Here is a 27,137-nt window from a genome sequence, read left to right on the forward strand (position 1 = left end):
ACATCTCCAAGGGTCACTGCTGTGTGTGCCCATGATGGTTGTGCTCAATCATGTCAGCTTAGCCGGCCTGAAGAGGGCAGGACAGTCTTTCTGAAGAAGTAGCCACAGAGTGCCCCTGGCTTGGTATAGTGGCCCTGGCAAAGGTCCCCAGGTCAGAGGCCTGGGACACCAGAGTAACAGGCAAGATCAGCAAGGAGTGAGAAGCTGGAGCCCTGAAATGAACTTGATATGGGACCTGAGGACAATCCACCCACACATAGATTGTGGTTGTGTCCCAGGTAAAGAGGGAAATGGTGGGGGTGCCCTGCGGTTGTCAGTGACTTTGTCAGGAGAAGTTGAAGCCTGTGCAGACAGGGGCAGGGTGGGGACTGACCTGCCAGATTCAAACTTGAACCCAGATACCTCTGAAAGACTGAGGTCTGTGCCCTTAGCAGCAGACCCTTCTGTCAGTGAAGGGACACCATTGCTAACTCCAGGCTGCTCACAGCTGCCATCAGAAGCAGACAGAGTAGCCAGATGCTGACGAGCAGATTCATGGTTATCTGAAAAGCACCTTCCCCACACATCTCTCCTACTTACAGGGCTGGGGCCATCTCTTGACCGCCAGACCTCAGCCTCAGGAACTCCTGGACTGAGCTGGCCATAGGGTTGATGTGCTTTCTCTCTTTGGGGGCTATCCAAAAGCAGGAATAGTATCCAAGGGCAATAACCTCTCTGCTCTCAGCATCACCAAAAGGCAGGTGAACGCCTCTTCAGGAAAACTTCACGAGGACGCTGTAAAGTTGTCAATCCATAGGTCTTCCAGGAAGGAAAGGAGAGGAAGGGGCGGGGTCAGAGGATGCCATTCCCACACCCATCCAGGAAGAGAAACCGATCGTCTCATCTTACAGATGAGAAGAGTGAGGTCAACATGTCTTAGTGACAGTTCTAGTCCTGTAGGGCAGAGTCCCCAACTCCATAAGCAATGGCACTGAAAGAGCAGGCAAGACAGTGCCAGGCCTAAGCCGGTTTCCTGCCTCTCTCTTGCTGTTGGCCAGGTTGGCGGATGTCATGGAGCAGCACCAGGAAGAGCTAGCCACCATTGAGGCCCTGGATGCAGGTGCCGTCTACACGCTGGCCCTGAAGACGCACGTGGGCATGTCCATCCAGACCTTCCGGTACTTTGCTGGCTGGTGTGATAAGATCCAGGTGAGGTGTGGGCTCCCATCTCCCATGGGTGCATTCACATGTGTGCAGTGGGCTCCTGGGGAGGAGACAGAAAGGTGGTGCCCTGCCAGGCACACTGCCCAACAGCTACCGCGGCGGTGGGTTACAACACTGGCAAATCAAGGCTCTGCAGGTGGGAGTCCAGCAGGGTTGGTGCCAGGGTCTCCCAAGCCAGTCAGCTTTCTGTCGCAATAAGAAATAGCGAGAGAGTCAACTTGTAGGACGAGTGGGTATAGTTTGGCTCATGGTTTGGATGATCCCCATGTACAACCTGTTGACTCCACTGTGCTTGAGTCTGTGGACACTCATCACAAGAGGGAGTGACACATCAGCAGGTGAGTCTTACGTACAAGGAGACTGAGTTTGAGCAGCTCCTTTAGCTGAAGCACACTCCTAAGACCGCCACCACCCTCCTCTTAAGAATCCTGCTACCCCCCAGCAATGCCCGTCTGGATAACAAGCCATTAGCATGTAGGTCTTTGGGGGACACTCAAAACCCAACCATGACAAATGCATTCGACGGGTGGGCCTTATCCTGAGGCTCTGAGGTGGACCTGTTGCCAGGACCATTGAGGTGTTGCTGAAATCCGGTTCTGGTGGTTTCAGGGCATGTGTCTGTGTTGGCTACAGGCAAGGACCTCTCTCCATGATTCTCACAAGGCCTCCAGTATCAAATGACATCTAGGCCTGTGTAAGGTCCTTCTCACCTCCTAAGGTCCCCTGTGAGAAGATGGATGTTGCACATACCCTGCCTTGGGATCAAGCACTCCCATCTTGGAAGGTTCCCCAGGGAGAGGAAGGCTCAAGGCTCCTCTTCTCCCCACCAGGGACTGAGAACTATGGAGCAGTGATGGCCATGTGAGAGGTGGGCTGCCATCACCACCCCCACTCTGCTTCCTCATGGCTTCCCTGGAGCCATCTCTTCCTGGGCTCCCTGGGCCCCCTCAGCACTAATGGCTCTAGGGGCAGCATGGTCTCCTTTCGGGGCCTCTTCATCTTTTCTTTGCCCAGATATCAGAGCAAGAGGCCTTGTCCCTGGCAGGACTAGCCTCCTGTCCAAGGACTATGCCTGAAATGGAACTGTTGCTTTGCTCATCTAACCTGATACCTCTGAGGTCCTCCCATGTTCCTGTCTAGTGTAAGCTGGCAGCTTTGGCCTCCTACCCAGCTCGTCATGTGACAATCACTACCTAAACAAGAACCTGTTTCTCCCAGGTCTACAGGGACTGGCTGACCAAGGATGGGAACACCCCACCCTACCCTGGTGACACTGCTATGCTTCTTCTAGGGTGCCACCATCCCCATCAACCAGGCTAGACCCAACCGCAACCTGACCTTGACCAAGAAGGAACCTGTTGGGTGAGTCCAAGGCACAGGTGTGCTGGCGTGGTCTGGGATACCATATGCCAGCCTGCAGCTTGTAGCATCCTCTGCATAAATCCATGGAGGCTACGCCATTCAGATCTAAAGTACCTGCTCTGTCCAGCACTGCTGTGGTCACTGTGTCATTATTTAAATGCACAGTAACTGTCAGTCAGAGCCATGACAGTAAAGGGGGAGAAGGGGATATCCAGAATGATCGTGAAGCAACTATGTCCGTGCAAATGAGTCAGTGTCAGCCAGAGGAGTGAACCAGCAGAATGTACCTGTAATTAAAAGACCAGGTGGAGCCTCCACCATCAGAGGCTCCGGAGCCAGATGGCCACCTGCACGCTGGGGAGACAACCACTCAGTCTGAGAAGCTGCAAGGCTTAGAACAAGAGCGGCACATGGCACAGCCCATTCCAAGGCTGAAGGCCTGGAATCTCCCTGGAGAGGCCCTGGCGGGACTCTGGGTTCCAAGGCTGAAGAGTCTGGAGTCTGATGTCACTCGTGGAACTGATGAAGAATGGAGCATGGCTCTCTGTCTGTGTTCTACTGATTGCTCCATCCAGGCCCCCAGCCTAGTGGATGCTGCCACCCACATTCAAGGAGCGGCTTCCCTACTCAGTTCCCAGATACTCCTGAAAGTTAGAGCCAAAGTCAACCACGGTGACAGTGCCGGGCAGAGCTCAGTAGGGGAAGTTCGAAGTCAGGCTGTGGGGGAAACCTGGTTACCTACAGAGGGCCTCAGGGCACAGCGGAAAAGAGAAAGCATGCTGGGATGGGTATCTTGTGCATATGCATTCAGAATCCTGTGTCACGGACATGGCAAATCCTCACAGGCGTATGGGGGACTTAGGAGCTTGCATACGGCCTACAGGAGCAGGAGCTCCATCAGAAACACTTACACTGCCATGGTCTTAACACATTCTTCTGAAGCCCCTAAATGGGAGAGGGAGGGAGGGAGGGAGGGAGGGAGGGAGGGAGGGAGGGAGGGAGGGAGGGAGGGTTCAGACACTGTAGGGCAGCTGGCATCATGGGTAAACCAAAGGCAAGAGGCCTCCTACCAAGAGTGGCCACTAAGAATTGCATGACCTGCATGGCTCGGGTTGACCTAACTGGAGTATCAGGGAACGAAGAAATGGCAACAGATATACAGATACGCTGGGATGGGGTGAGCCTTGTGCTCTGATGGACACATGCCAACGGCAAACCAGTGTATTTATTTCATTCACCTGGATCATTAGGTACAGCTGAATAAGGGGGCGGGTTTAGCTAATCTCAGTGGGGGTGGGGTCTTTGTAGGGGAGCAGCCTCTGGCTGTAAATATCCTAGAGGAGGAAGCTGTAGTTCGAATTTGTGCATGCACTGTCACATCTACACACAAATAAGGGGGACGCTTTGCCATTCCTATGGGTCTGAGGCACATGGCCACTTGGCCCCGTCGCTCCGGGCCTGCGGCTGGACCGCAGCACAGCAGAAGCACTGGCACAGGAGGCTGCTCACCTCCTGGTAGCCATAAACCCTTCAACACATGGGGACACGTGCAGTCCAAGTTTGCATGGCATGCTGGTGGCTCCTGACAGCCTTTGGCATTTCCTACAGAACTGTCACCCTGACCTCTGTCTCATGGCCATGTTCCATTTCCTTTGGGATTCTGGAGGTGTGGGTTTGGGGAGGGGACACAATTTGCCCTATAGCAAGAGGACTATTCTGACATTTTCCTTCTTTGGCTCTCCTAAAACCTTATGGCCAGCATCCAGCAGCTTCAGGCTCTGCTCTGTGCTACCCACCGAGACCCTCTATTATACTGGGTGTATGTTAGACCAGCCTCCTAACCCCCAGTGTGTTCTAATCCCCAGACTGATGCACAGGCTCTCAATTGACCTTTTTCTATGCAGGGACTGGCTAACATTTACCATGCCTCCCTTGAGATGCCTCACAGCCATCCTGTCCACTGGCCTCTCTGCATGTGCTCTCTCAATACCTGGGCCCAACTAAGAAACCTCCCTTCTGGTCCCCTTATGGTAGTGATGGTGACACAGGAACCGAGAGAGGCAGAGCCATACAGGATTAGGCTGCAGCCTGCATACCTGCTGCCCACGCACCCCGAGTCTATGCTACCACTGGTCTGAGTGTGAGGCTCCCATGCAGAGCCAGATGTTCCTGAGGATGACTGACCTCGCCAGGCCTCTACACCAGTGTCTGCTCACTGTACCCACCCTTACTTCTCTTCCTCCATGGACAGCTCCCCTCAGACACTGACCTCCATCCCCGCCAGTCTGTGCTGCAGCATCAGAGGCATGGGCTGCCTCAGCAGGACCATGGTCTTTCCTGGAAAGCCTAGCTTTGACAGTGGCAGCCAGTCCTGGGTGAGGGGCTGGAGTTGGCAGGTCCACTCTGGGCAGCCTAGCTGAGAAGAGACAAAGGCCCTCTGCTTTTGTCTGCAGGGTCTGTGGCATTGTCATCCCCTGGAACTATCCCTTAATGATGCTATCCTGGAAGACTGCAGCCTGCCTGGCGGCTGGGAACACCGTGGTGATCAAGCCTGCCCAGGTGAGTGCACACTCTGTGGACCAGGCTGTGTCTCATGAAGGGAATGGGGAACCTACTGTCAGAAGACAAAGGTCTGTTTGCTCACACCACACACTCATGTCTCTTACCATGAGAGAGACACATGAGGAGGACGCGAGCTAGTTGGCTGGGAAGGCTGTCTAGCTCCCTGTAATGGAGACCTGGAGAGTGGTGGCATATGCCAACACTCAGTGGGCAGAGGACAAGATTTCTACTGCCATTCCGGATCCACACCCTGGACCTTGTTTTCTGTCCCCATGCTCAGGGCAGGCCAGTGATGTCAGTAAACTTGGTTCCTTGTTTCTCATCTGGTTTCAGATACCAGAAGTCCTAGAACAGTGGTTCTCAACCTGTGGGTCAAGGGTCCTTTAATAGTTGAGCAACCCTTTCACAAGGATCTCATACCAGATATCCTGCATATCAGATATTTACATTATAATTCATAACAGTAGCAAAATTATAGTTATGAAGTAGTAACGAAAATAATTTTATAGCTGGGCATCACCGAAACATGAGGAACTGTATTAAAGGGCCACAGCATTCGGAAGGTTGAGAACCATTGCCCTAGGAGGAGATAATTTGGTAACAAGATTTAGGAACCTTTCAGCCATCAGCAAGGACCTACAGATGGTAAGAGAGTAGAGGGGTCACAGGTGACCTCCCAGGGGCACTGACTGACACCACTGCCAGCCTCAGGCTCATGTGTGCATGGATCACCATTCAGCCACTGCTTGCCTCTTGCACAGGAGGAACTGGGTACAAGGTACCATCTTTAGAGTGGCAGGCACCCCAGAGGCACCTCTCTGGGGTCTTTGAAGCCGGTTAGTCTGGAGGGCAGCAGCACAAAAACCCAATGAGGATTCTAGACTGTGCCAGAGTCACTCACCTTCAACATGCTGACACTTTTCCCCCCTATTCCTCAAACTAAATACAGAATTAGAACAGCAATTGAACAGTTAAATTTTCCATTTGTATTTTATTTCTGGAAATACCTTTTCATAGTGATTTGTTTAAAAAGATTGCAATTGGGTCAGAATAACTGATCTGATAAACTTGTTTTCTGAAAATAAAACACCAGAAAAGGAGGGTTGGGCTGAGAGGTGGAGTAGCAGTTAGGAAGTTTACTGCTGTTCAGGGGTCCTGAGTTCCCAACACCTACCTCAAGCTGCTGTCAACTGTCTACAGTTCCAGATACACATAAACACACCACACACACACATACATACCACACACACACACACACACACACACACCAAACACATACAAACATGTACACACACAAATACATAAAAACACATACCTACACACAGAAACATATATACAGATACATACACAAACACATGCACATACAGACACACACACACACACACACCAAACACACACACATACACACACACCAAACACACACACATACACACACACACCAAACACACACAAACATGTATACACACAAATACATAAAAACACACATACCTACACACAGAAACATACACAAACACAGATACACACACAAACACATGCATACACACATACACACCAAACATACACAAACATGTGCACACCCAAATACATAAAAGCACAAATACCTACACACAGAAACATACACACACAAACACATGCATATACAGACACACACACACACAGAAAACACACACACACACCAAGCACACACAAACATGTACACACACAAATACATAGAAGCACACATACCTACACACAGAAACATACACAAACACAGATACACACACAAACACATGCACAGACACACACACACACACACACACACACACACACACACACACACACTCCAGCTTGAGCAAGCTCCCACCTAGCTCTTTCTATTTCTTCTCTCCTTTTCTTTTTAATTGTTTTAAGAGTGTCTCCTTTGACCAACACTGGCTCCTGCTTTCAAGGCTGTTGAGAAAGATCTTTAGCTTCTCTCTCCATCTGCTGAGTGCTGTGATTCCAGGCATGGGCCAGCACACCCAGTTTATTCTGTACTGAGGATGGAGCCCAGGGCTATAGGCACCCTAGGCCAGGGCTCCCCTAATCCTCCCCACACACATAGGCCAGATTCCCAGAATCTTACCTTGTTTTTTCCCAAGTTAATTATGTTTATTATTATTATTATTATTATTATTATTATATGTATTTATATTATTTTTATTTACTTTTGGTGTTTTGAGACAGACTCACCCTGGCTGTCCTGAAGTCACTAACATTCAAAACATCAGTTTGCATGCCCCAGCTTATTTAAGCTTGACAAAAGTCCTCTGAGGTGGACCTTGACTTCCTGCCAAGTGGGTGCTGCTGGAGGCTCATGGTCATTGTTTTGACTCAGGTCACCCTTGTCCTTCAGAAAGTGTCCTAGGAAAGGCCACTGACAAGGACTGAGGCCCCAGAATCACAGACAGGCACTGTGGGGTATAAAATGACCTAATCTTGACTGGAAGAAACCACTGACCCAGCAGTTTATAGGAGCAAGGAAAGGGGGTGGTTGGGAACTGGAAGGGCTGCAAAGAGGCCTCCCTTCGGTTTCCAGAAATGGAGCAGTACTCAGAGTTACACATAGGCATGGATAGCTGGTCACTGGAGCCCTTGTGCTCAGTACAGTTCCACCAGAGACCTCTTCTATAGGCGGATACCTACAATTTTCTGAGCTGAAGTTGGTCTCATGCTTAGGGGCTACTGAGGGTCCTCTGGTTGGGAGAGCGGAGTCATTGTGGATGGACCTGCTAGCCAGTCCCATTGAACACTGCTGCTTCAGTGCTAAATTCAAACACATTGAGTAGATATAAGCATGGGGTGGAAAGAGATCCAGAACTGGCTGAGGAGCACCACACCAGTAGGAGTTCCATGATATAAAATAGATATTTATGATTCATAACAGTAGCAAAATTACAGTTATGAAGTAGTAAGGAAAGTAAGGCATTACTTTAAGTAATTACAGTTATGAAGTAGTAAGGCATCACTAAAACATGAGGAACTGTTTACAAGCTCTCCCTGTACTGTGTGCCAGAGTCACGCTTACAAGACCTCCTTCCCCCTGAGAGATGCCGGGGATGCTAGCTGTGTGGTCAGTGCCTATTGTTGGCCATGAACATGGCCTTTCTGCTGCTCCGGGCACTGCTGCCCCTTCCTGCTTCAGAAAGCTGGTTTCTTGGGGCCACAGAGAGAGAAGGTTACGAAGGGAGGTCTGGCTGCACTCTGCATCCAAACCCTCCACACTCAGACTCCTGCCCTGCTCTTCATTCAGGTGACCCCACTCACAGCCTTGAAGTTTGCCGAGCTGACACTGAAGGCTGGCATTCCCAAGGGTGTGGTCAACATCCTCCCAGGATCTGGTAAGGACGGGGTGAGGAAAGGGCTGGGGCTCAGAGCATCCAGGTACACACATGGCCCTAGCAGTGTGGGAAGGGCAGTGCCTATGACCAGCCTGTGGTGGAGGAGGCCACACCCTGGAGAGACGCAGACCCTTTGAAGGGTCATGACATTCAGATAACTCCTTGGATGCTTTCTGTTTTGTGTATGAGTGTTTACCTGCATGTATGTTATGCAACATGTGTGTGCAGTACCTGTAGAGGCCCAGAGAGAGTGTTGAATCCCTTATAACTGGAGTTACAGATCATTGTAAGCCATCACATAGGTACTAGGAATCAAAGCGATGTCTTCTGAAAAACAGCAAGTATTCCTAATTGCTGAACTATCTCTCTGGGCCTGTTCTTTGCTTTTTAAAAGATGAGTTAATCCATTTATATTTACTGTTGTTTTGCTGTAGTTGGATTGGTCATTTTACCTTTACTTTCTGTCTTCTGTCAATCTATCTTTTACTGATTTATTGAATGGGGTGATACTTTAATTTTTTAATATGGAATCTTGCTGTGTTACTAAAGGTGGTCTCAAACTCCCAGACTTAAGTGACCCTCCTGCCTTAGTCTCTTGAATACTGGAACTATAGATTTAAGCCATTTTACCTATCTGACATTTTAGCTTTTAATAATGCTTTTGTGTGTGTGTGTGTGTGTGTGTACATGCATATAACTACATATACACATACATGTATGTGTTAAACTTTTTTAAGACTTTTTTTAAAAAAATATTAAGACTTTAGTATTTGTTTTATAAGGTCTCACTATGTAGTCCTGGCTGGCTTAGAACTTACTAGTTAGCAGCTCTCTAGCTTGTCACATGTTTTTCACTCTTCTTAGCATCTTCTCTAGGACTTATCATTTACTCCTTAATTTGTGAAAATCTACTTTACACTGACCCTGGGCAAACAGAAATGTTGCTTTATGTAGCTGGGGATCTCCTTTTGTGCTGTTACCTTTTGCGTATACACATATGTATCCTCAGTGCAATTACGTGGCAACTAGTGTAGCTACTGATGTTACTTTGTATCATTTCCTGTCTGCTAATGAAGCTGGAAGGGGGCCTATCTTCAGCAGTTCTTATCTGTCCCCTCTTTCCAGGTCTCATGGTGGATCTGAGTCTCTGTCTGCCACCTCCTTTCTCTGGTTTTCTCCTCTCCTCTGTTATTGGTGCCCAAGCTGTCACATTTCTGCCTGTTTTAGGTACAGCAAAGAAACTGTAGAGTGGCTTTAGATGGTTGCTTTTAAAATGAAGTGTGTGTCACATTGCTTGAGTAGCCATATTCTTGGTTCTTGACCCCCCCCCACCCCTGACTACTGTCAGATACTGATTCCGAATTGCTTGCTTTCATCTCTGAGAGCTTCCTTCAATATTTCTTCTACTTGCCACGAATCTCTTATCTCTGCAGTGATGTCCTTAATTTCCTCCATTTTTTGAAGACCTAGATGGCTTTGCTATGTGTGAAACTGCTTTTTGCTCTATTTTCAGTATGTTGCCCCATGTGCCATCCCATACTGTCCCCATGTGCTGTCCCTATGTCACCCCACATGCCTTCCTGGGTCACCCCATGTGCCTTTATTCTCACATCATGTGCCTTCTGGCCTCTGGTTTCTGATGAGACATCTGCTGTTGGTCTGGTTGGAGCTCCTGTGTATCTGACAGGTCATTCCTCTCTCACTGCTTTCCTCTGCATTTCTGCCCCATGCGTCAGTGTGTGGGTTTCCATTGTGTCCATTATTATTAAAAACTCTTCCAGTGTCTTAGATGAGAAGATTAGTGTTGTTCTCACATTTTTGCCATCTTCAGCATGGTTGTTTGCCCCTTTCCCTTTCCTCTCCTCTCGGTGCCCCTATGACATGTGTATTACTGCAGCTTGCAGTGCCCTGCTTGCCCCAGAGGCTCTGGCCACTTTTTCAACCCTTTTGCCCTCTGCTCAATGGTTCTTCTATAAATCCATATCTGATGCCGAGTCCTTTGCTTTAGTTTTAAAATGTTCTGCTGGGTTCCCTCATATGCTCTGTTCTGTTAACCACCAGCCCTTCCTTTGTGAAGCACCTCAGTTGTTTCTTAACTTGGCCTTTTCTTTCTTTCTCTTTTTTTTTCTTTTTTTCTAAAACTGAGCATTTTAAGCAATATATTTTGTAGCAACCTTGAATACTGTTTCCCCTCCCTTTTCAAAGCTTTTTTCTCTGCTTGCCTGTTTAGTGACTTCATTAGATAGATACTTTCAATGAAATCTCTTTCCCCAAAGTCTGTAGCTTTATAATCATTTCTCTGAGGGCTGAGCTGGAGCCTGGTAGCCACAGCCATCTGCCAGGACAGCAGTCTCAGCAAGGTTCACTTGACTGGATTCTCTGGCTGCTATTAATCCTTCTGCCTCTGACAATGTCACTTAGCTGTTTATCATCATCATCATCATCATCATCATCATCAATATATATGTATGTACATACATATGTATATGTACATATACATATGTATGTACATACATATGTATATGTACATATATGTGTGTATACATATATGTGCTTTTATATGCTTATATATGTATATGGGTTTTTTTCTGCATGTATGTTGGTGTACCCTTGCATACCTGGTACCCAAGGAGGCCAGAGGAGGGCATCAGATCCACTAGACCTGGAGTTACAGATGGTTGTGAGCCACCATGTGGGTGCTGGGAATCAAACCTGGGTCAGCCAGTGTTCTTAACCACTGGTTATTTCTCTAGCTCCATGACATTCTACCACTTCAAGTCCTTTGAATGTGTAATTTTTTAAAGATTTAGTTTATTATTTATTAATAAACTAAATTTATTTATTATTATGTGTGGGAGGGTATAGGCACATGAGTAAAGGTTCCCATGGTGGCCAGCAGCTTTGTATTCCCCTGAAGCTGGAGTTACAGACAGTTGTGAGACACCCAAATGGATGCTTGAAGTAAAACCCAGGTCCTCTGAGAAAGCAGTCAGTGCTCTCCACTGCTGAGTCATGTCTCCAGCCAGCATTTGAAGGTTGAAGGGCTTCTCCCTCATCCTCCTCTTGGGTATCCTATGACCCCCAGGTTGTCTTATTGCCTCCTGGAGCCTCCTGCTCCTTCTGAGTTGTTCTCCCTCAAATCTCTGTTCTTGAGCGCCCTTAAGGTTGAGTGTTTCTCGCTGGTTCCTTTTGAGAGTGTTGATGTTCTCTGTTCTTATGGACGGCTTTCCTGCTGGTAAAAGTCTCTCCTGTAAGGGAATGCGACAGGTGGACGATGTTCCGGAGTGCTTTTTTCTGAAGGGCATGATGAAGAAGAGACCCCCAACCCTTCAGCCATATTTGCCAGTGGATGACCCTGCCAGTGAAATGCCGTGTGACAGAGAGGAGTGTAAGGGATCCGCTCCTCTTCTCCCACCACATGAGTGAGTTTCAGGAATTGCCCTCGGCATTCAGGCTCAGCAGCAGGCACTTTATCCACTGAGCTGCATCCCTGGTTCTATTGTGTTGGGTTTTTATCATTCTTAAGTAGGAGACCATTGCAATCTCAACTTCTCTTTCAACCTGCAAACACAGAACTTGCCAAGTGTGTTTGTAAAGACTGTCATTCATGAATTTTCTCACTGTCTATGTTACCATCAAAGTACACAGCATGTGTCTGTGGCTGTGTCAGCCCACAGACCTGAGGGAATCTCCCTGATAGCACATGCTGTTGAAGTGGGTAGGGCGGCACAAATGGTAGTCTCAGTACTTGTAGGCTGAGCCAGGAGGTTTACTGTAGCTGGAACTGTGTCCACTTTGTGGGTTCTTCTTTCTTCCACCCCCTCTACCCTTACCACCCTTTCAACCCCTTAATACCAGATAGGAGAGAAAAAAAACGGATAGAAAGAAGAGAGGGTGGCATCATCATTAGATGACTTCCTGCTGATTAGGGGTGTCGAGTTCCTTGGGGAAAGTTGATCGTCACTGTCCGGATATATCACTTCTTTTTCTTGTTTCTTCTTTGCACATGACTATTTAACAAACCGTGACCAGCAACAGCAAACAACCAACAACCCTGTCTCTTAGGGCCCTAGCATTTATAGACCCTCTCCAAAGTCCCCAGAATTCTCACTCTCCTGCTAGAGCACAAGACGAATCAGAGTCAGCTGCCGTGGACAGTCTAAAACAGCTCCATTTCCCACACCTGGGATTAAGACAGAAACATATCACCATAACATTTCTGTGTTTGTCAAAGAAACCAAAACTCCAAAATTGTCACTGCAGCTTACTTCGAGTGTGAGACCCTGGGCTCCACAGAGAGACTTTGCTGTAAGGAATGTTACTGCTTTTCATGCTGGCTTGCTTTCTTTATATCTGGAGAAGCATCTCTGTGGAGCTTTCCCTGGTTTTTACTAGCTCGTTTGTTTTTCTAAATGTAGTGTTTTTAAAAAAAATTTTTTTTTCATATTTTGGATATGAGTCCCTTGTCACATACGTCCTTTCAAACACCTTCTCCAATAACAGTGGCATCAATATGGAATTAACTTCGAGGTCAGCAACTCCCAGGTTCTCCTCTCGAATAAGATGGCTGTATGGAGTATGCAGTTTACCAGAGTAGAGCCCTAGGATTGGATGCAGGGACCAGGGCTGGGAAAGATTAAGAGCAACTCTTCAAAGGCATTGAATTTGAGAGGCCCTAAATCACCAAGCACAAGGCTGAGTAGCTGAGGATGTGAGATGGTTCTAGATTCCAGGGAGTTCGCCTGGTGAAGCACATTTAGGAGATGACATATCTGAGAGTGGCCTTTGGAGACCTGGCCATGGTCAGCTGAGGAAGCCCTGTAAACTGAGAAGTGTGAGCCTGGGCAAGCTAGCCCTGGGTGTTTGAAGGTTGCATAAAAGACAGAGATGGGAAGGAGGGGCCAGGGGAAAGAGCAAACTAGGAGAGCAGAAACCAAATCAAGAAAAAACCTGGGGGCTTGGGGAGGAGTTTCCATTTATCCTGGGAAAAGGCAGCAACCCACCCTGTGGTCTCACCGAATCAGGGACCAGAGAGACACCAAGGACTTGGCCACTGACCAGGCTGAGGGATATGAAGGAGGGAGGTTTACTGTGGGGCAGGCTGGAGCTCAGAAGTACAAGTAGACAGGGCAAGACTATAGCATCCCAAGGGTGGGAGCATCCCATGATGCTCCTCCATGGACCACAATCAGTGTTGACACTGACTTTTGAAAGTCACCAAGTTTAGGTGACCTCCTGTCACCCCTGATTTCCACACTTGATGCAAGGTGTAATTTCTGGCACCGCCATGATAAAGTGTTGAACCTGGGGGCTTCCTTATAAGATAGCTATGGTAACAGTTCTGGGGGGCCAAAAGCCCAAGAGCAGTGTTGGCAGGGTGAAGATCCCTTTGATGCCTCACTCCCTGCTGTGAAGATGCCATTGTATCTGTACCCTCACATACCTATCTCTCTCTGTAGATCTGCATCCTGACTCCCTTTTTTTATAAGGACACCAGTCACATAGGGTAGAGTCTATCCTATGACTGATCCCTTAGAGACCCTGCCTCCCGGGTACACTTACATTCAGAAGCAACAGGGTTAGTACTTTTTGTGTTTTAATTTGGAGGAATGTATTTCAGCTCACAGTAGGGTAAAGTCTCATGAGCCCCTGACATGGTGTACCATGTAAAGAGCATGGTGTAGCATCCTCTGGTGGACACGTGAGGAACAGGTGACTGCCTTTCCCAGACCCCAGAGGTCTCCTTGACTTTCTCACCTATCCTAACCACAGGATCCCTGGTTGGCCAGAGACTCTCAGACCACCCTGATGTGAGGAAAATAGGGTTCACAGGCTCCACGGAGGTGGGGAAACACATCATGAAAAGGTAGGTGGGTCACCTGAGCCATGGTATCTGGGTATAGAGATGATGATGACCCCACATGCTGGGTCCTGCTTCTTGGGTTTTGGTGGGTATAGCCACCCACAGCATGTTAATACAGATTCAGTTTTCCATAAGTCCTTGAGAGGCTCAGCGGACGCCACACAACCCAGCAGGTACCATGCTATCTCCTAGCCCCAGCAGTGCTACAGGTCAGTGGATCTGACTTGAGATTACCACGAGTGTGAGCTAGACACTGATTTTAAACACTCAACGCACACTAAGAGGTACTCTTCTATAACTTTCACATTGATTACAAACCAACCTGGTGATGCTTTAGATGAAACAGAATCTATTATTTGGAAATATTTGGAAAGTCAATTTTGCCTGCGCTGAACATGTGCCACCTTACATTTACTTAGCCAATACAAGTACTCATACCATGCTTCATTGTGTTAGACATCAGGTACAGAGAGCTGTGGCCACAAGAAGCTGAGTATAGCGTCTGTGCATAAAGAGTCTCAGCACCTGAGGGCTTTGGTACATACAAGGCTGCTCTGAGTCACCTGTGAGCAGTGCTGGGACAGGGGAGCCCACACCCTTGGGTGGCCTAGAACAAGAAGACCTGTTCTCTCAGGCCATGCTTGGCACTTACTTTTGGTGGCATGGCTGGAGTATGATTCTTGTCCATGGATACATGTCTGTGATTCCTGACATCTTTCTGCGTGGTCACTAAAACCCTGAGATATCCCTATCTGGCCAGCACAGCTCTCCGGCCACAGCTACCCCAGCTGAGGGACGATTCTCTTTAGGGCATTCTCAACCCGCATTTCTGGAGCACCAGCTGTGTGCTAGGCACTGGGATGTCATAAGAACCAGACAAGTGCATGCTACTGTAGGAAGGCCTGCCTTCTCACAGATGGAGTCATTCATAAACACAGTGGAGGACAGCATCTGACGAAGGGGGGATAGGTGTATGGGAGGGTCAGAAAAGGACCCTACAAAGGGGACAGAGTGGAGTGGAGGAGACCTGTGAGTATGAAAGGCCACGCCTGGGCTGGGTGTAGGGGAATAGACGCTGGCCCAGTGGTAGGAGGTGAAGTGGATTGTAGGCAGAGAGGGACAGGGTCTGTAGCATCTTTGGAGTCTAACATGCCCTGGACTTGCCTTGTACCCCAACTGCAAACCCCTGTGCTCTGAGCCACCTGACATTAGTCCCACCCCTCTGTTCCTTCCAGCTGTGCTCTGAGCAACGTGAAGAAAGTCTCCCTGGAGCTGGGTGGAAAGTCACCCCTTATCATATTTGCTGACTGCGACCTCAACAAGGCCGTGCAGATGGTGAGACTGGGGCTGGGGAAGGGAGAGATGGGAACACAGGGGAGGAAGAAGTGGGAGGCACTGGGGCAGAGGCAGAGAGATGGGAGTGCAGCATCTCTCAGCATCTATGGTTAGCCTAAGCTGTACAACCATCCACGATGTCACCCCAAGTATAAGTAGCATAGTGAGACGCCTCCTTGAGGCAAGGATGTGTTCGCCACAGTGTGTCCCCAGCATGTCCTTACTGCCACACCGTTGAGCTAGATGGTTGGGAACATGAGCAGGCTGCCTCTCATGGCATTTGTAGAAAGCAAAGTATCCCTGGATCTCTTGGGCATGACCCTGCTGACAGCCACCAGTCTGGCAGTGACCCCGTGCATACGTGCTCAGGGTCTCCACCCACGCACTGGGTAACCAGACCAGGCCTCAGCATGTCCATCTGCATAGGGCCAAGAAAATACCCATCTGTGGTGGCCAATTAGATTGGCTTGACCAAGGACTCAGGACAGTGATTGCATGTGGTACATGCATGGAAGTGGACATTGGTATTGTCACTTATGTGCCTTGGTCCTCCTGCTTTTTCCTCATCAGTCAGGCCTAGTCAGCCAGGTATCCAACTATCATAGCAACCTGCCTAAGCCTCATTCTGCCTTGGATGAGTCATGACATCCAGCATAGTCCTAGAAAGGAGTCCCGCCTCAGTTGATGGAAAGTTGAGGGAGGCCAAATCCTTGTTCATTGTCCCCCTTGAGCCCAACAGCCCAGGGTCTTGTCTCAATGCAAGACCCTACTGCTTCACATAGAGGGAAGCCTGTGCCAACTGTTGGACTGCATTGTGCAGGCTGGGAGAGCTGGACTGGACTCTGTCTCCTAACCTGGCCTCCTGCTATAGGCGTCTCAGCTCCTAGTGTGTCCTAATGGGTTTCCTGTACTCCTCCTGCAAGGACTTCCATGGAACCATAGCTGTCCCCCGTCAGCCTTGCCCTCAAGCTATGCATGCAGCCTGGTCCCAAGAAAACCTGGTGCCTTTTGGGTCACCCAGTGAGCCTACCTATGGTCTTGGGGAGCAGGCAGACTGAAACTCACCCCATACTGTTCTCTATCGTTTGTCTGACTGGTATGGTTATGTGGCAGTAGGGGTGACCTTGTGACCTGCATCCTTACTTCCCACTGCCACCTCTTGCCTCCACAGGCTGAGGGGTGCACAGGACATAAGAGTTCAGTGCTGGTCAAGCCTGACCCATGTGTGGGAGGAAGGCAGAATGCAGGCAGCCGCCCCCCTTCCCTGAGAAGGAATAGCAGTCCTGATGGGCACTAGGCAGAAGCACTGAGGAGATCCATGACTTGGCATTTCTGTCCTTCTCTGAAGGGCATGAGCTCCGTTTTCTTCAACAAAGGGGAGAACTGCATTGCGGCAGGCCGGCTCTTTGTGGAGGAGTCCATCCACAACCAGTTTGTGCAGAAAGTGGTAAGTTTGAGGCTGGAGTCTGAGTTGGAGGGGCAGGCTGCAGGAGGGGCGATGGTACCCAGTGAGGAGTGGCTGGGCTCCTCTCATTGGGCACCACTAATCCATTCAGAGGATCCCCAGGGAACTCTCTTGAGTCTTCAGCTCAAATTGACATCACCAAAAGGGCTTATGGGCTGAGGGTGTCTCAGTGGCCTGGTGCTTGCTGGAGCTTTGGGTTCCGTTCTCACCACCACCACCACAAAGACGACACATTCTCCAGAACAGAGCCTAAGATGAGGACTCATGGGGCTGCTCTCCTTAGGTGAAGCCATAAGAAGTAGCAGGAGAGGGCAGAGCAAGGGAGAGGAGAGCAAGGACACATGGCCTCAGAAACCCCTAGCAGCATCCTTGAAGCACGAAGTATCCTGTGTGGTGTTCAGAGTCAAGAGGCCAGGCTGCACCTAGCCCACAATGTTGGGCAGTGGTTGCCGCAAGCTGGCCATGGAGTGAGGAGGGCAGCTTCTGCCAGCTCTCAAGACTAGCAGCAGCCTATCAGAGCCTCTGGGGACCTGGCAGGTGCCAAGCAGCAGCTCCTACTGGAGTTACTGGCTGATTTAGCAAAATCCCAAAGGGCAGACAATGGCTTTGGGAACAAATGGGTTTTCCTGGCCCTGTCGACCTGTCTCATTTGCTTGTTTGTTTGTTTGTTTGTTTGTGTGTTTGTGTGTGTGTTTGGGTGTGTGGTGCTGGAATGGAGCCCAGGGCCTTAGCTAGTGAGCTTATTACTCTGTTAATGAGCCTGAGCCCCAGCAAGGAGTTTTAATGCCTGACTTCTGGATTTCTCTGTGGACCAGCTTCATCATGTGAGGTTGACAGCTGTAGAATGACACTTTTCTATCATAAAGCCAGAGAGGGGGAAATTCCAGCTGTTAGAATAAAGTTATGTATGGGCACAGGTTGGCCCAGCCAGAGCCACCACCCACCTTCAAAACCTAGACAACAGTGCCAAGGTGATGTTGTCTGAGGCAGGAGGTGTCCCTGTGACAACTAAGCCCATCTTAGGCCCTGAAGATCAGGCAGGAACCTAATAGAAATGTACAGGGGTGCTGGGCGGTGGGGAGCCTGTCACTTTACATACACTGTGGCTAGGACACCCTGAGGAAAGGAGAGGGTGACACTGCTCCTTAGGAGCATTTCCCAAGGGAAGATCTGTGTGATCGAGTACCAGAGATAAATGAGATTCATGTGAAAGAAAGGTTTGTTCTCGCTCATGGTTTCGAAGTACATGGTCACTTGGCCCAGTTGCAGTGGGCCTGTGGTAAGGCAGAGTATCACAGTAGGGAGTGCAGAGCAGAGCAGAAACGCTGACCTCATGGCTCTGAGAGAAGAGAGGAAGGGCCAGAATCTCAGTATTCTTCAAGGGAACAACTCCAGTGACCTCACTCCCCTCTGCTATGTTCCATCTCCTAAAGGTCCCACTACATCCCAACAGCCTCCCAGCCTGGCAACCAAGCCTTCAACACATGGGACTTGGGAGGAGACCGGTGCCAAACCAGTGTAGTCAGGAATGGATCTCAGTGTGAAAGGCAACAAAGACAGGGAAGAACTGGGCAGCTGTGCTGTGTAACAAAAGGCACACAGCACCGGTAGCGAGTTCACCTGGCTCACAGCCCATCCTGACAGGGCGAGCACTGACCTGAAGAGGTTGGAGACAACTCTGTGTGACCTCAAGACCCCAGGGAAGGGGTCTTGAGCCAGGCCACACTAGAACGGGTGTGGAGTCGCTCTCCCAGAGATCTGATTCTGATCTTCCTCAAATTTTTGGTTGTGAGCCTTTACTGGCTTGAGCCATTTTTTCCAGTCTGTGTTTTCTTTCTAATCCTATATCCTCAGAACCCTTCTCTCTGTTCTGTCTGTCTTCTGTCTGTCACTGAGACTGCTGCAGAAGATAGGTTTGAAGTCAGGCTGGGGAAGCCCCATTACCTGGGGCATGGTCTCCACAGACCCGAGATCTGTGGTCAGTACAAAACCACAAAGGTCGGAGGTATCCTAGTGCCGACCATCTCAGAACACTGTGGTAGCGTTGAGTAGACCTGACCTGAGGATTTTCTGTAGGTGGAGGAGGTGGAGAAGATGAAAATCGGCAATCCCCTGGAGAGGGACACCAATCATGGCCCGCAGAACCATGAGGCCCACCTGAGGAAGCTAGTGGAGTATTGCCAACGTGGTGTGAAGGAAGGGGCCACACTGGTCTGTGGTGGGAACCAAGTCCCAAGACCAGGTCAGTCATAATCCTCCAGCTCACTCAGGTAAACTGAGGCAGCAAACACGAGGCCTCTGGTTTCTAGCCCAGCCCTAATTGCATATAGCCAAAGGCCAAGTACAGTGTGGTCAGGATCCAGACCTGCAGCTCAGACTCAGATCTTGGACATATTAGGCCTTGCTGTTTGGTCACTCTGGACCCAGGTCTGGAACTGAGACAGTGAGGACTCCGGAACATTCCCTCATGCTGGCATAGTCTGCTGTGTGGGGAGTTGCTGTTGTTGACACTCCACCATGGTGGCAGTCTCTAAGATTTCAAGGTCCTCCCATTCTGGTTTCTCTTTCAAACAGTTGTTTTGTGGTGTTATGTGACTTCTGGAGAGGCATGAACCAATGCCTACTCACCCCAGATAGGGCACTAGGGACTGACCAAAAAGATGGACCCACTGGTAAGACAGGGAGTTTATTGGAGTCATTTATAGGACCATGAATGGTTCAAAGGCAGCTGGTTCAGAGCCTGGGTGTTGACTCCCAGGCTTGTGTCACTTGAGTGTTATGAGCCTCTCCTCCCCTCCTCCCTCCTCTCCTCCCCTCCTCCCCTCCTCCCCTCCTCCCTCCTCTCCTCCTCTCATTCCTCCCCTCCTTCTCTTCTTCCCTCCTCCCCTCCTCCCCTCCTCCCCTCTTCCCCTCTTCCCTCCAGGAAGTGTTTTGGTTCAGGGGAAAAGGTTAGGCAACAGATGGAAACTCCAGTGTCCCTCCAGTGTTGGTCAGCTGCCCTTAGCTGGAGTGAGCCTTTGCCTAGAGCAGGCAATCCGTGAGATGGTGCAGATCTTCACAGACACATGGCTCAGGCCACCCACCCAGAGTGCTTGACACAGCCAGCACTAGATAGATACTTACACCTGATGGTCCCAGGCACTTGGCTTTATCAATCATCTCACTTCCTTCGTAGTTGCTTTTCTTTTGCTGCAAAGGCGCCATGACCAGCACAATGTACAAAAGAGCTTATTGGGTTTAGTTTCAGGGGGCTGAGTCTATGACCATCAAGGACGAGAGCATTGCTGTGGGCAGTTACAACACTGGAGCAGTAACGGAGAGCTCACGTATTGAGACGAAAACTATGAGACAGGGAGAGCTAACTGGGAATGCTGTGGGCTTTTGCAGCCTTACAGTCTGCCCCCCAAACACACACCTCCTTCAACACACCTCCTAATCCTTCCCAAGAATTTCCACTAACTAGGAACCAAGCGTTCAAATACATGAGCCTGTGGGGGTAAGGGGCTCATTCTCATTGAAACCAGCACAGTGTCTGACCCCAGGCACACCTGCTTCTCTGGAATCTATTCTCAGTTCTGGCCACCCAAACCAGGAAAACAGAAGCCACATGGATGGAGTCTTGGCCTGCCTACCCATGGCGCTACAGCTCCACATCCTGGCTGCCTTTCCTATCCGCCTTTTATACTCTATACAGAACCCTGCACAGAGGAGGATATCCTCAGCAGATGGAGAGGAGGGGAGAGAGGATGCACATCTGTTTCTGACCCCTTGGTTTTAATTTCTTCTGTTAAGTCTGGCTCTCCTGTACCTTCTGCACCTCACCCTGCCAAGTGTCCCCGAGAGTCAGCCATTGGTCCTTTATTCACCCTCTGAGAGCTCTTGGATTCTGATAACCAGCGGTGCCCTCCTGCTTCAGGGGCAAGTTCCCTGACTGCCTCCATGGTCTCGTGAGTGAACAGTGTGGCTTGCCCTTGACCATCAGCCACTGTCTTGGATTCTCTCTTGATGCTTCTCATCTCCCGCCATCTGTATGGGCTGTTCCTCGGCTTGGCAAGCAGCTTCCCAGCATCCCACCCAGAGAACAACCTGTCACTTAGCTCAAGTGGCTCCAAGCACAAACTTCCCTGTCTCACCGAAGTAGGAGTTCCTTAAAGCTGGGGACAGTGTGTCAAGTCCCAGCAGGGGGCAGATGGCAAATGTTGTTCACAGAGCAGGGGGAGGGACCCAATGGGGCTGGTGCAGCTCCAGCACCATAGGGGCAGCACATCTGTTCTCTGAACTGGAGGGTGGAGGGTTTTCTAGAACCCAGTCAAGAACAGGACAGATTAGGGTTGACTCTTTTTGGCCCTTTCTACCTGGAAGGCAGAGGATGAGGTGCCTGCGTCTATTGTGTACCTGTTAGAACCAGAATGAACAGAGTGCTGTGTGAGCCAGTCCCCAGCCAGGGTAGGAAAGAGACTGTCAGCAGCTTATGCCTCCAACGTGCATCAGAGCACTGTCTCCCCTGCAGGATTCTTCTTTCAGCCAACCGTCTTCACAGACGTAGAGGACCACATGTACATCGCTAAGGAGGAGTCCTTTGGGCCCATCATGATCATCTCTCGGTTTGCTGATGGGTATGTGATCCACCACACCTCTCCAGGCTTTTGATCTGTGACATGCGGTCTTGACATGAGCTTTAAGAGACAGTCCTTGAGGAGGAAACTGAGTCAGCAAAGAACCTGTGCACCAGACCTGGGCTGCCTGCCTCTTAAAACACAGGAGGTTCTGGCCTCCCTTTGCCTCCCCTCCCCTGGCCCGGGATGGCCTCCAGGCCCAGATGAGCAAAAGACAGTTTCCACCCATGTCCCTGCTTCCCCGGGTCTGTCTTTCGTCTCTCTAACACTTACAGCCCACCAGGTCCAGTTCTCATGGTGTCCTGTGCATAGTAAATTGACCCTACCCAGGTGGCCTGGGACAACTTGGGTCTTACGGATCAGCTTCAGGTTAGCTGGATGGAGTGAGTTTGTCTCTGCTCTGTGTCACATCTGTAAGGAGGAAACTGCGCTCACGTGGACTCCACGAGTCTCCATGGCAGCCTTGGGTCACTGGCCTGGAGCCTGGGTTGCATGGAAACCAACTGGAGCCAGCAAGGATCCTTGAGCACTAGCTCCAGAGCACAGTCCTCAGCCCAGCAGTCATCTAGGTCATCAGGTTAAAGAGAAGGAAGGATCCATTCACAGTGGGGGAACTACAGATCTTTGGGCACATTTGACCATCCACACCTTTTTTGACTAATTTTTTAGGCAAAATGACACCTTCTCCTTCCCCTTTCCAACCAATGGTCACTATATGACTACAATCACTGTGCCGACTGACAGACTGCACTGTCTTTGCCAAACAGGCACACTCGTAGCTCTTTGGTCTGATGTCTGCTGAATGCTCAGTCCACTTCTACCCTAAGCTGCCTTTCTGGACTCTGTCCCTGCATGAGGGCCCATGCCGGATCTGCTCTGTGAAGTGCCTATGCCCTGCCTCCAGTCTTGCTCTGACCTCTGCATAGTTTTTCCCCTTGAGAATGTCATGGGTGGGATCAAGGGAGCTAGGAACTTTGTAGAGGCAGATTCTGATCTTGTCTTGTCTGCAGTCCCAAAATGAATGCTCTGAGCATCCCTTAGGGAATCTTGGATTTCCCCCGACAGGGATGTGGATGCTGTGCTGTCCCGGGCCAATGCCACAGAATTTGGCCTGGCCTCTGGGGTCTTCACCCGCGATATCAACAAGGCCCTGTATGTCAGTGACAAACTGCAGGCAGGCACTGTGTTCATCAACACGTATAACAAGACTGATGTGGCCGCACCTTTTGGAGGATTCAAGCAATCTGGATTTGGCAAAGACCTGGGTAACCAAACTCTGTCTGGGAGACTGCTTTCCAGCAAACACCTGTCCAGGGCCACCAAGTGCCAGGTCTTGTCCCCAGTGCTGGGGTGTCACATTGATCAAGATAGCTGGTAGCTGACACTCTTGGGTCTGATGGTACTTGCTGAGGACAGCAGACAGCAGAGGAAAGGATATGTATATGTATGGTAGGTTCTAGTCACAGGCAGGCAGGAAGACAACTTCCTGGCTGCCAATAGCCAATAGGGCACCCATCCCACCTCTGTTACCACCGATGTAGTAGGAAAGGTTCTAGAATGGTGGCCCCAGATCATTCTCCTTCCTGAACTGGAGCCCAAGCTCACAGCTTTCTACAGGGATGGCCTCTGGGTTGGGTGCATGATTTCCTTGGGGCCTTGGTTTCTCATCTGTGGAGAGGACCAGGATACCCACAGGTACGTCCCAGGGGTCCCCAGAGATGAACCCTGCACAGCTATAAGGTGTCCCAACAGTGTGTGCTATCTTGCAGGAGAGGCAGCCCTGAATGAGTACCTGCGGATCAAGACTGTGACTTTTGAGTACTGAAGCCAAGTCTGTGATATTTCTCCTGTACCCTGTTGGCCTCCCCTCAGGGAGCCCTGGCCCCTGTCTGGTGTCTTAGCACCCTCCTGTCCCCAACACTGTTCCCTTCAGCTGCTGGAGCTATCAGTGTGGACCCCTGCTGGTGACAGGACACCCTCCGGACAATTGGAAGTGGTTCCAAGTGGAGTGAGCAGTCATGTCCCGGATGAATAAAGGTTGTGAGCAGAAGTCACCTGCACTTTGTGTCACTGCTCTGTCTATGGGTGCCTCGGAGGGCCCCAGAAGCAATGCTCACCCTGAGTCCTGGGCATGTAGCATCTCTTGGCCTTCAGAGAATGAGTCTCCTTAGTGGGGACACAGGAGGAAATGCATGGGTCATCACACACCTCCAAAAGCAGAACAGGTACAAGAGGCTGTGGAAAAGGGTACACCCCAGACACAGGAAATGGGATTCGGGGAGTGAGCCCTGAGCTATGAAGCACCCAAATCCCCTCTGCAAGGACCGAGGCTCTCACCAGTCACTCAGTGGACTTGGGCAGGCACAGTAGTAGCCTGGGGCCTACAGCAGGGACTCCACCCTGCCTGGCGTTTCCCTGGACAGCACCCCCATTTCTGCCATCTGTATTTCCTGTCGTCTTACAGCACCTCAGAGAGCACAGCCCCTGCAAGCCTTCTGCCTCCTGTGTGCTCACCTTGGGCACCCAAGGCCCTCTCCCCTGAACCTTCATCCTGGAGGTCCCACATACCACATTTCAAAAGATTTGCTGTTGCCTCAGTTTACACAACATGCTCATTCTCTTGGCACACCAACCACTAACACCTTTCTTTGGGTGTGCCTTTCTGGGTCCAAAAATCTTTAAAGGCCTTTCTGTTCTTCAGCACCCCTGGCCAGGCAGGCAGTGACCTGGATGAGCCTATGCTTGTGTGGCAAAGATTTCAGGTCTGTGTGGTATCCTGGACTTCCTCCGCATCCCTGCCTGGCGCATGCCTCAGGGTGACATTTTGCTCAATGAGAAGCCACATACCCAATATTGTTCCCAGAAGACGGTAGCAGATCTGAGAATCCCTATCACCTGTGATGTCACAAGTGATGTGCTATAAACACGTCACTCCTGTATTGTGATGGGGCTGTGTAAACCTCACTGCATGGCTGCAGGAGTGTGAACTGGGCTGGTTCCAGTGGCATTATCCCTGACCATGTGTCCACTAAGTGATAATCAGTGATAAACAGTATATATGTCTTTAAAATGTATTTTATTATCTAGGTTTTGTCTCTGTGTTTGTGTGTATATGTGCATGCATTAGATGTACATGCATTCAGGTACCAGAAAAGATCAGAAGAGATTATGAGAGCTATCAAACCAGGGTTACAGGGAGTTGTAGGCTGACAGACATGGGTGGTGGGAACCAAACTCAGGTCATCTACAAAAGAAGCAAGCCCCTGAGTCATCTCTCTAGCCCATGTGTATGTGCGTATGTGTATGTATGTATGTGAATATGTGTGTGGTGTGTGTGTATGTACGTATGTATGTATGTATGTATGTATGTATGTATGTGTATATGTGTGTGTGGGGTGTGGGGGTGTATGTATGTGTGTATGTACGTATGTATGTATGTGTATATGTGTGTGTGCATTTGCATGTATGTGTGTATGTGTGTGTATGTATGTGAATATGTGTGTGGGGTGTGGGGTGTGTATGTGTGTGTATGTACATATGTATGTATGTGTATATGTGTGTGCGTTTGCATGTATGTGTGTGTGTGTATGTGTGTGTATGGGGGGTGATGAAGCCAGTTATGGTATCATACCTGCAGCAGCCTTATCTGTCTTGTGTGTGTGGGAGGGAGATGTCCCCAGTAGATCATGTCCAGTGAGTGGCCTTGACCATCTAGATTACAAGAGTTTACTCTGCTATGACGTGCATAGTGACATTGCCTGATAATGAAGTTCTTGGACCTTATCCCAGTCCCAAAGTGGCATAAGACAGTAGATTGTGTGACTCCCACATTGAACACTGGTAGTAGCCATGGTAGCCACAATATCTTGAGTGCCACAAGCCACACAGTCTTCTAAATCCTCTCTACACATTTGTACTGTACGTGCTGTGGTCCAGTGAAGGACTAGCCTACTGAAGCACAGAAGCTAGCTTGCTCAGGAACCTGTGGCTGCTACAAATCTCCTTTTTCCCCTCACAAACCGTGAGACTCGTGAAGCCCACAGTGTGAAGTGACACAGAAATTCAGGTCCTGAGTCTCTGGGAATGCATCTGAAAGCCTTCACTTTCAGGCACAGCCATAGGACTGATATCAGTTCCTAATGGGAGGTCCAGACTATGTCCTTTACACAGAAGCTCTACCCTCTCTGTGTAGAGGGTAAAATGGGCTGCTCCCAGGGCTCACTGTACCTAGGCTGTAGCCTCTGAGCTCTTCTTACAGGTCTATGAAAGGCATGTGGCTTTCTCCATGAGGCTTGTTCTGGGTCCCATTGTGTGTGTGTGTGTGTGTGTGTGTGTGTGTGTGTGTGTGTGTGTGTGTGTGTGTTGGGGAGGTGGCAGGGTGCTTCTGGACTGCTTTTCTGCAGTCCCCCTCACCCTGCTGAAGAGCTCTGGTCATGTCCCACATTTCTTCCTTACGTCCATGGAAGGGAAAGATGTGCTCTTACTTCCACTGCCCATTTTAAAGTGGGATAAGGACGTACTACTGTGACACTAAATACCACCCTGTTGTTTGCAACCGCCACCTCCCTCCTTTCCCAGAACCTTTTCATCTTATAAAGTTTAGGGTTTTTTCTGCCTTTCAACACTGGCTTTTCATCTCAGGTAAGACAGGCTGAGTCTGTGAGCCCAGAGTTCACATTCAGCTGGGATGGAAATAGAAACATCCCAGTCTGCACCCTTTACCACATGCCCCACAGCCTTCGAAAGGGCAGTGGATAGCTCAGTGTGAGAGCAGTCATCTAGGCGTGTGGCGCTCTGGGTTCTTGCACCCGTGCTTGCACACACACGTTAGTAATCTGCAGACATTATTCTAGCACTTGTATGCATGTTACATGTGTTCCGTGTAACATTTAAAATATGTTTGTCCTCCTGTTCTGACATTTCTTCTTTTCATATCCGCTGCCCTCCAAATGAGATAATTCGGGCCCTTTGCAAGGTCCTTAGTAGGACGATTTGGGTCCCGTGAGGAGACCCTATGCTCTGGCTCCCCCAGCTGCCCTGGGATACCCTCCCCTTGCCAGCTCCGTCTCATGTGCAGTCAGCTAAACCTATCTTTAGCATCAGGTCAGTTTCCTCAAGGAATCGGGTCAGTCCTGAGAAGAGGGGGTTTTTTTTGCTCCCTGGGTGCTGTCCCTGAGGACTGCAGCAAGTCAGGTCTCCAGACAGCAACAGTACTTACTGCTGTCCCCACTGTGGCCCCACGAGCTGATCATCTGATCGCGACTCCCACCTTCCTCCTCCAGACACAGCAACAGTGCTGAGGCCACCGCAGAGTCCACACTGAGAAGTGCTGTAAGTCATTGTCCCTGGAAGTTAGTCAGTTCGGGGTTAGT

General features: G+C 49.8%; 2 protein-coding genes across 2 annotated transcripts in view; both read left to right on the plus strand.

Moving 5' to 3' along the window:
• The window catches only part of Aldh1l1 (aldehyde dehydrogenase 1 family, member L1), a 46,488-nt gene extending 22,663 nt beyond the window's left edge, over positions 1-23,825 (plus strand). Inside the window, 11 exon segments of the mRNA NM_022547.2 lie at positions 1,038-1,188; positions 2,495-2,565; positions 5,019-5,124; positions 8,399-8,486; positions 14,259-14,352; positions 15,585-15,684; positions 17,033-17,131; positions 19,226-19,391; positions 21,660-21,765; positions 22,831-23,030; positions 23,535-23,825. Of these exon segments, the coding sequence (NP_071992.2) occupies positions 1,038-1,188; positions 2,495-2,565; positions 5,019-5,124; positions 8,399-8,486; positions 14,259-14,352; positions 15,585-15,684; positions 17,033-17,131; positions 19,226-19,391; positions 21,660-21,765; positions 22,831-23,030; positions 23,535-23,590 (1,237 nt within the window). The 3' untranslated portion in view covers positions 23,591-23,825.
• A 3,117-nt stretch (positions 23,826-26,942) lies between these two features.
• Slc41a3 (solute carrier family 41, member 3) overlaps positions 26,943-27,137 on the plus strand; it is a 45,219-nt gene continuing 45,024 nt past the window's right edge. The window contains 1 exon segment of the mRNA NM_001443740.1: positions 26,943-27,096. The gene's annotated coding sequence lies outside the window, so the exon portion shown is untranslated.

The sequence above is a fragment of the Rattus norvegicus genome, chromosome 4 (assembly GCF_021556685.1).
Source record: "Rattus norvegicus strain SHRSP/BbbUtx chromosome 4, alternate assembly SHRSP_T2T, whole genome shotgun sequence".
Classification (NCBI taxonomy): domain Eukaryota; kingdom Metazoa; phylum Chordata; class Mammalia; order Rodentia; family Muridae; genus Rattus; species Rattus norvegicus.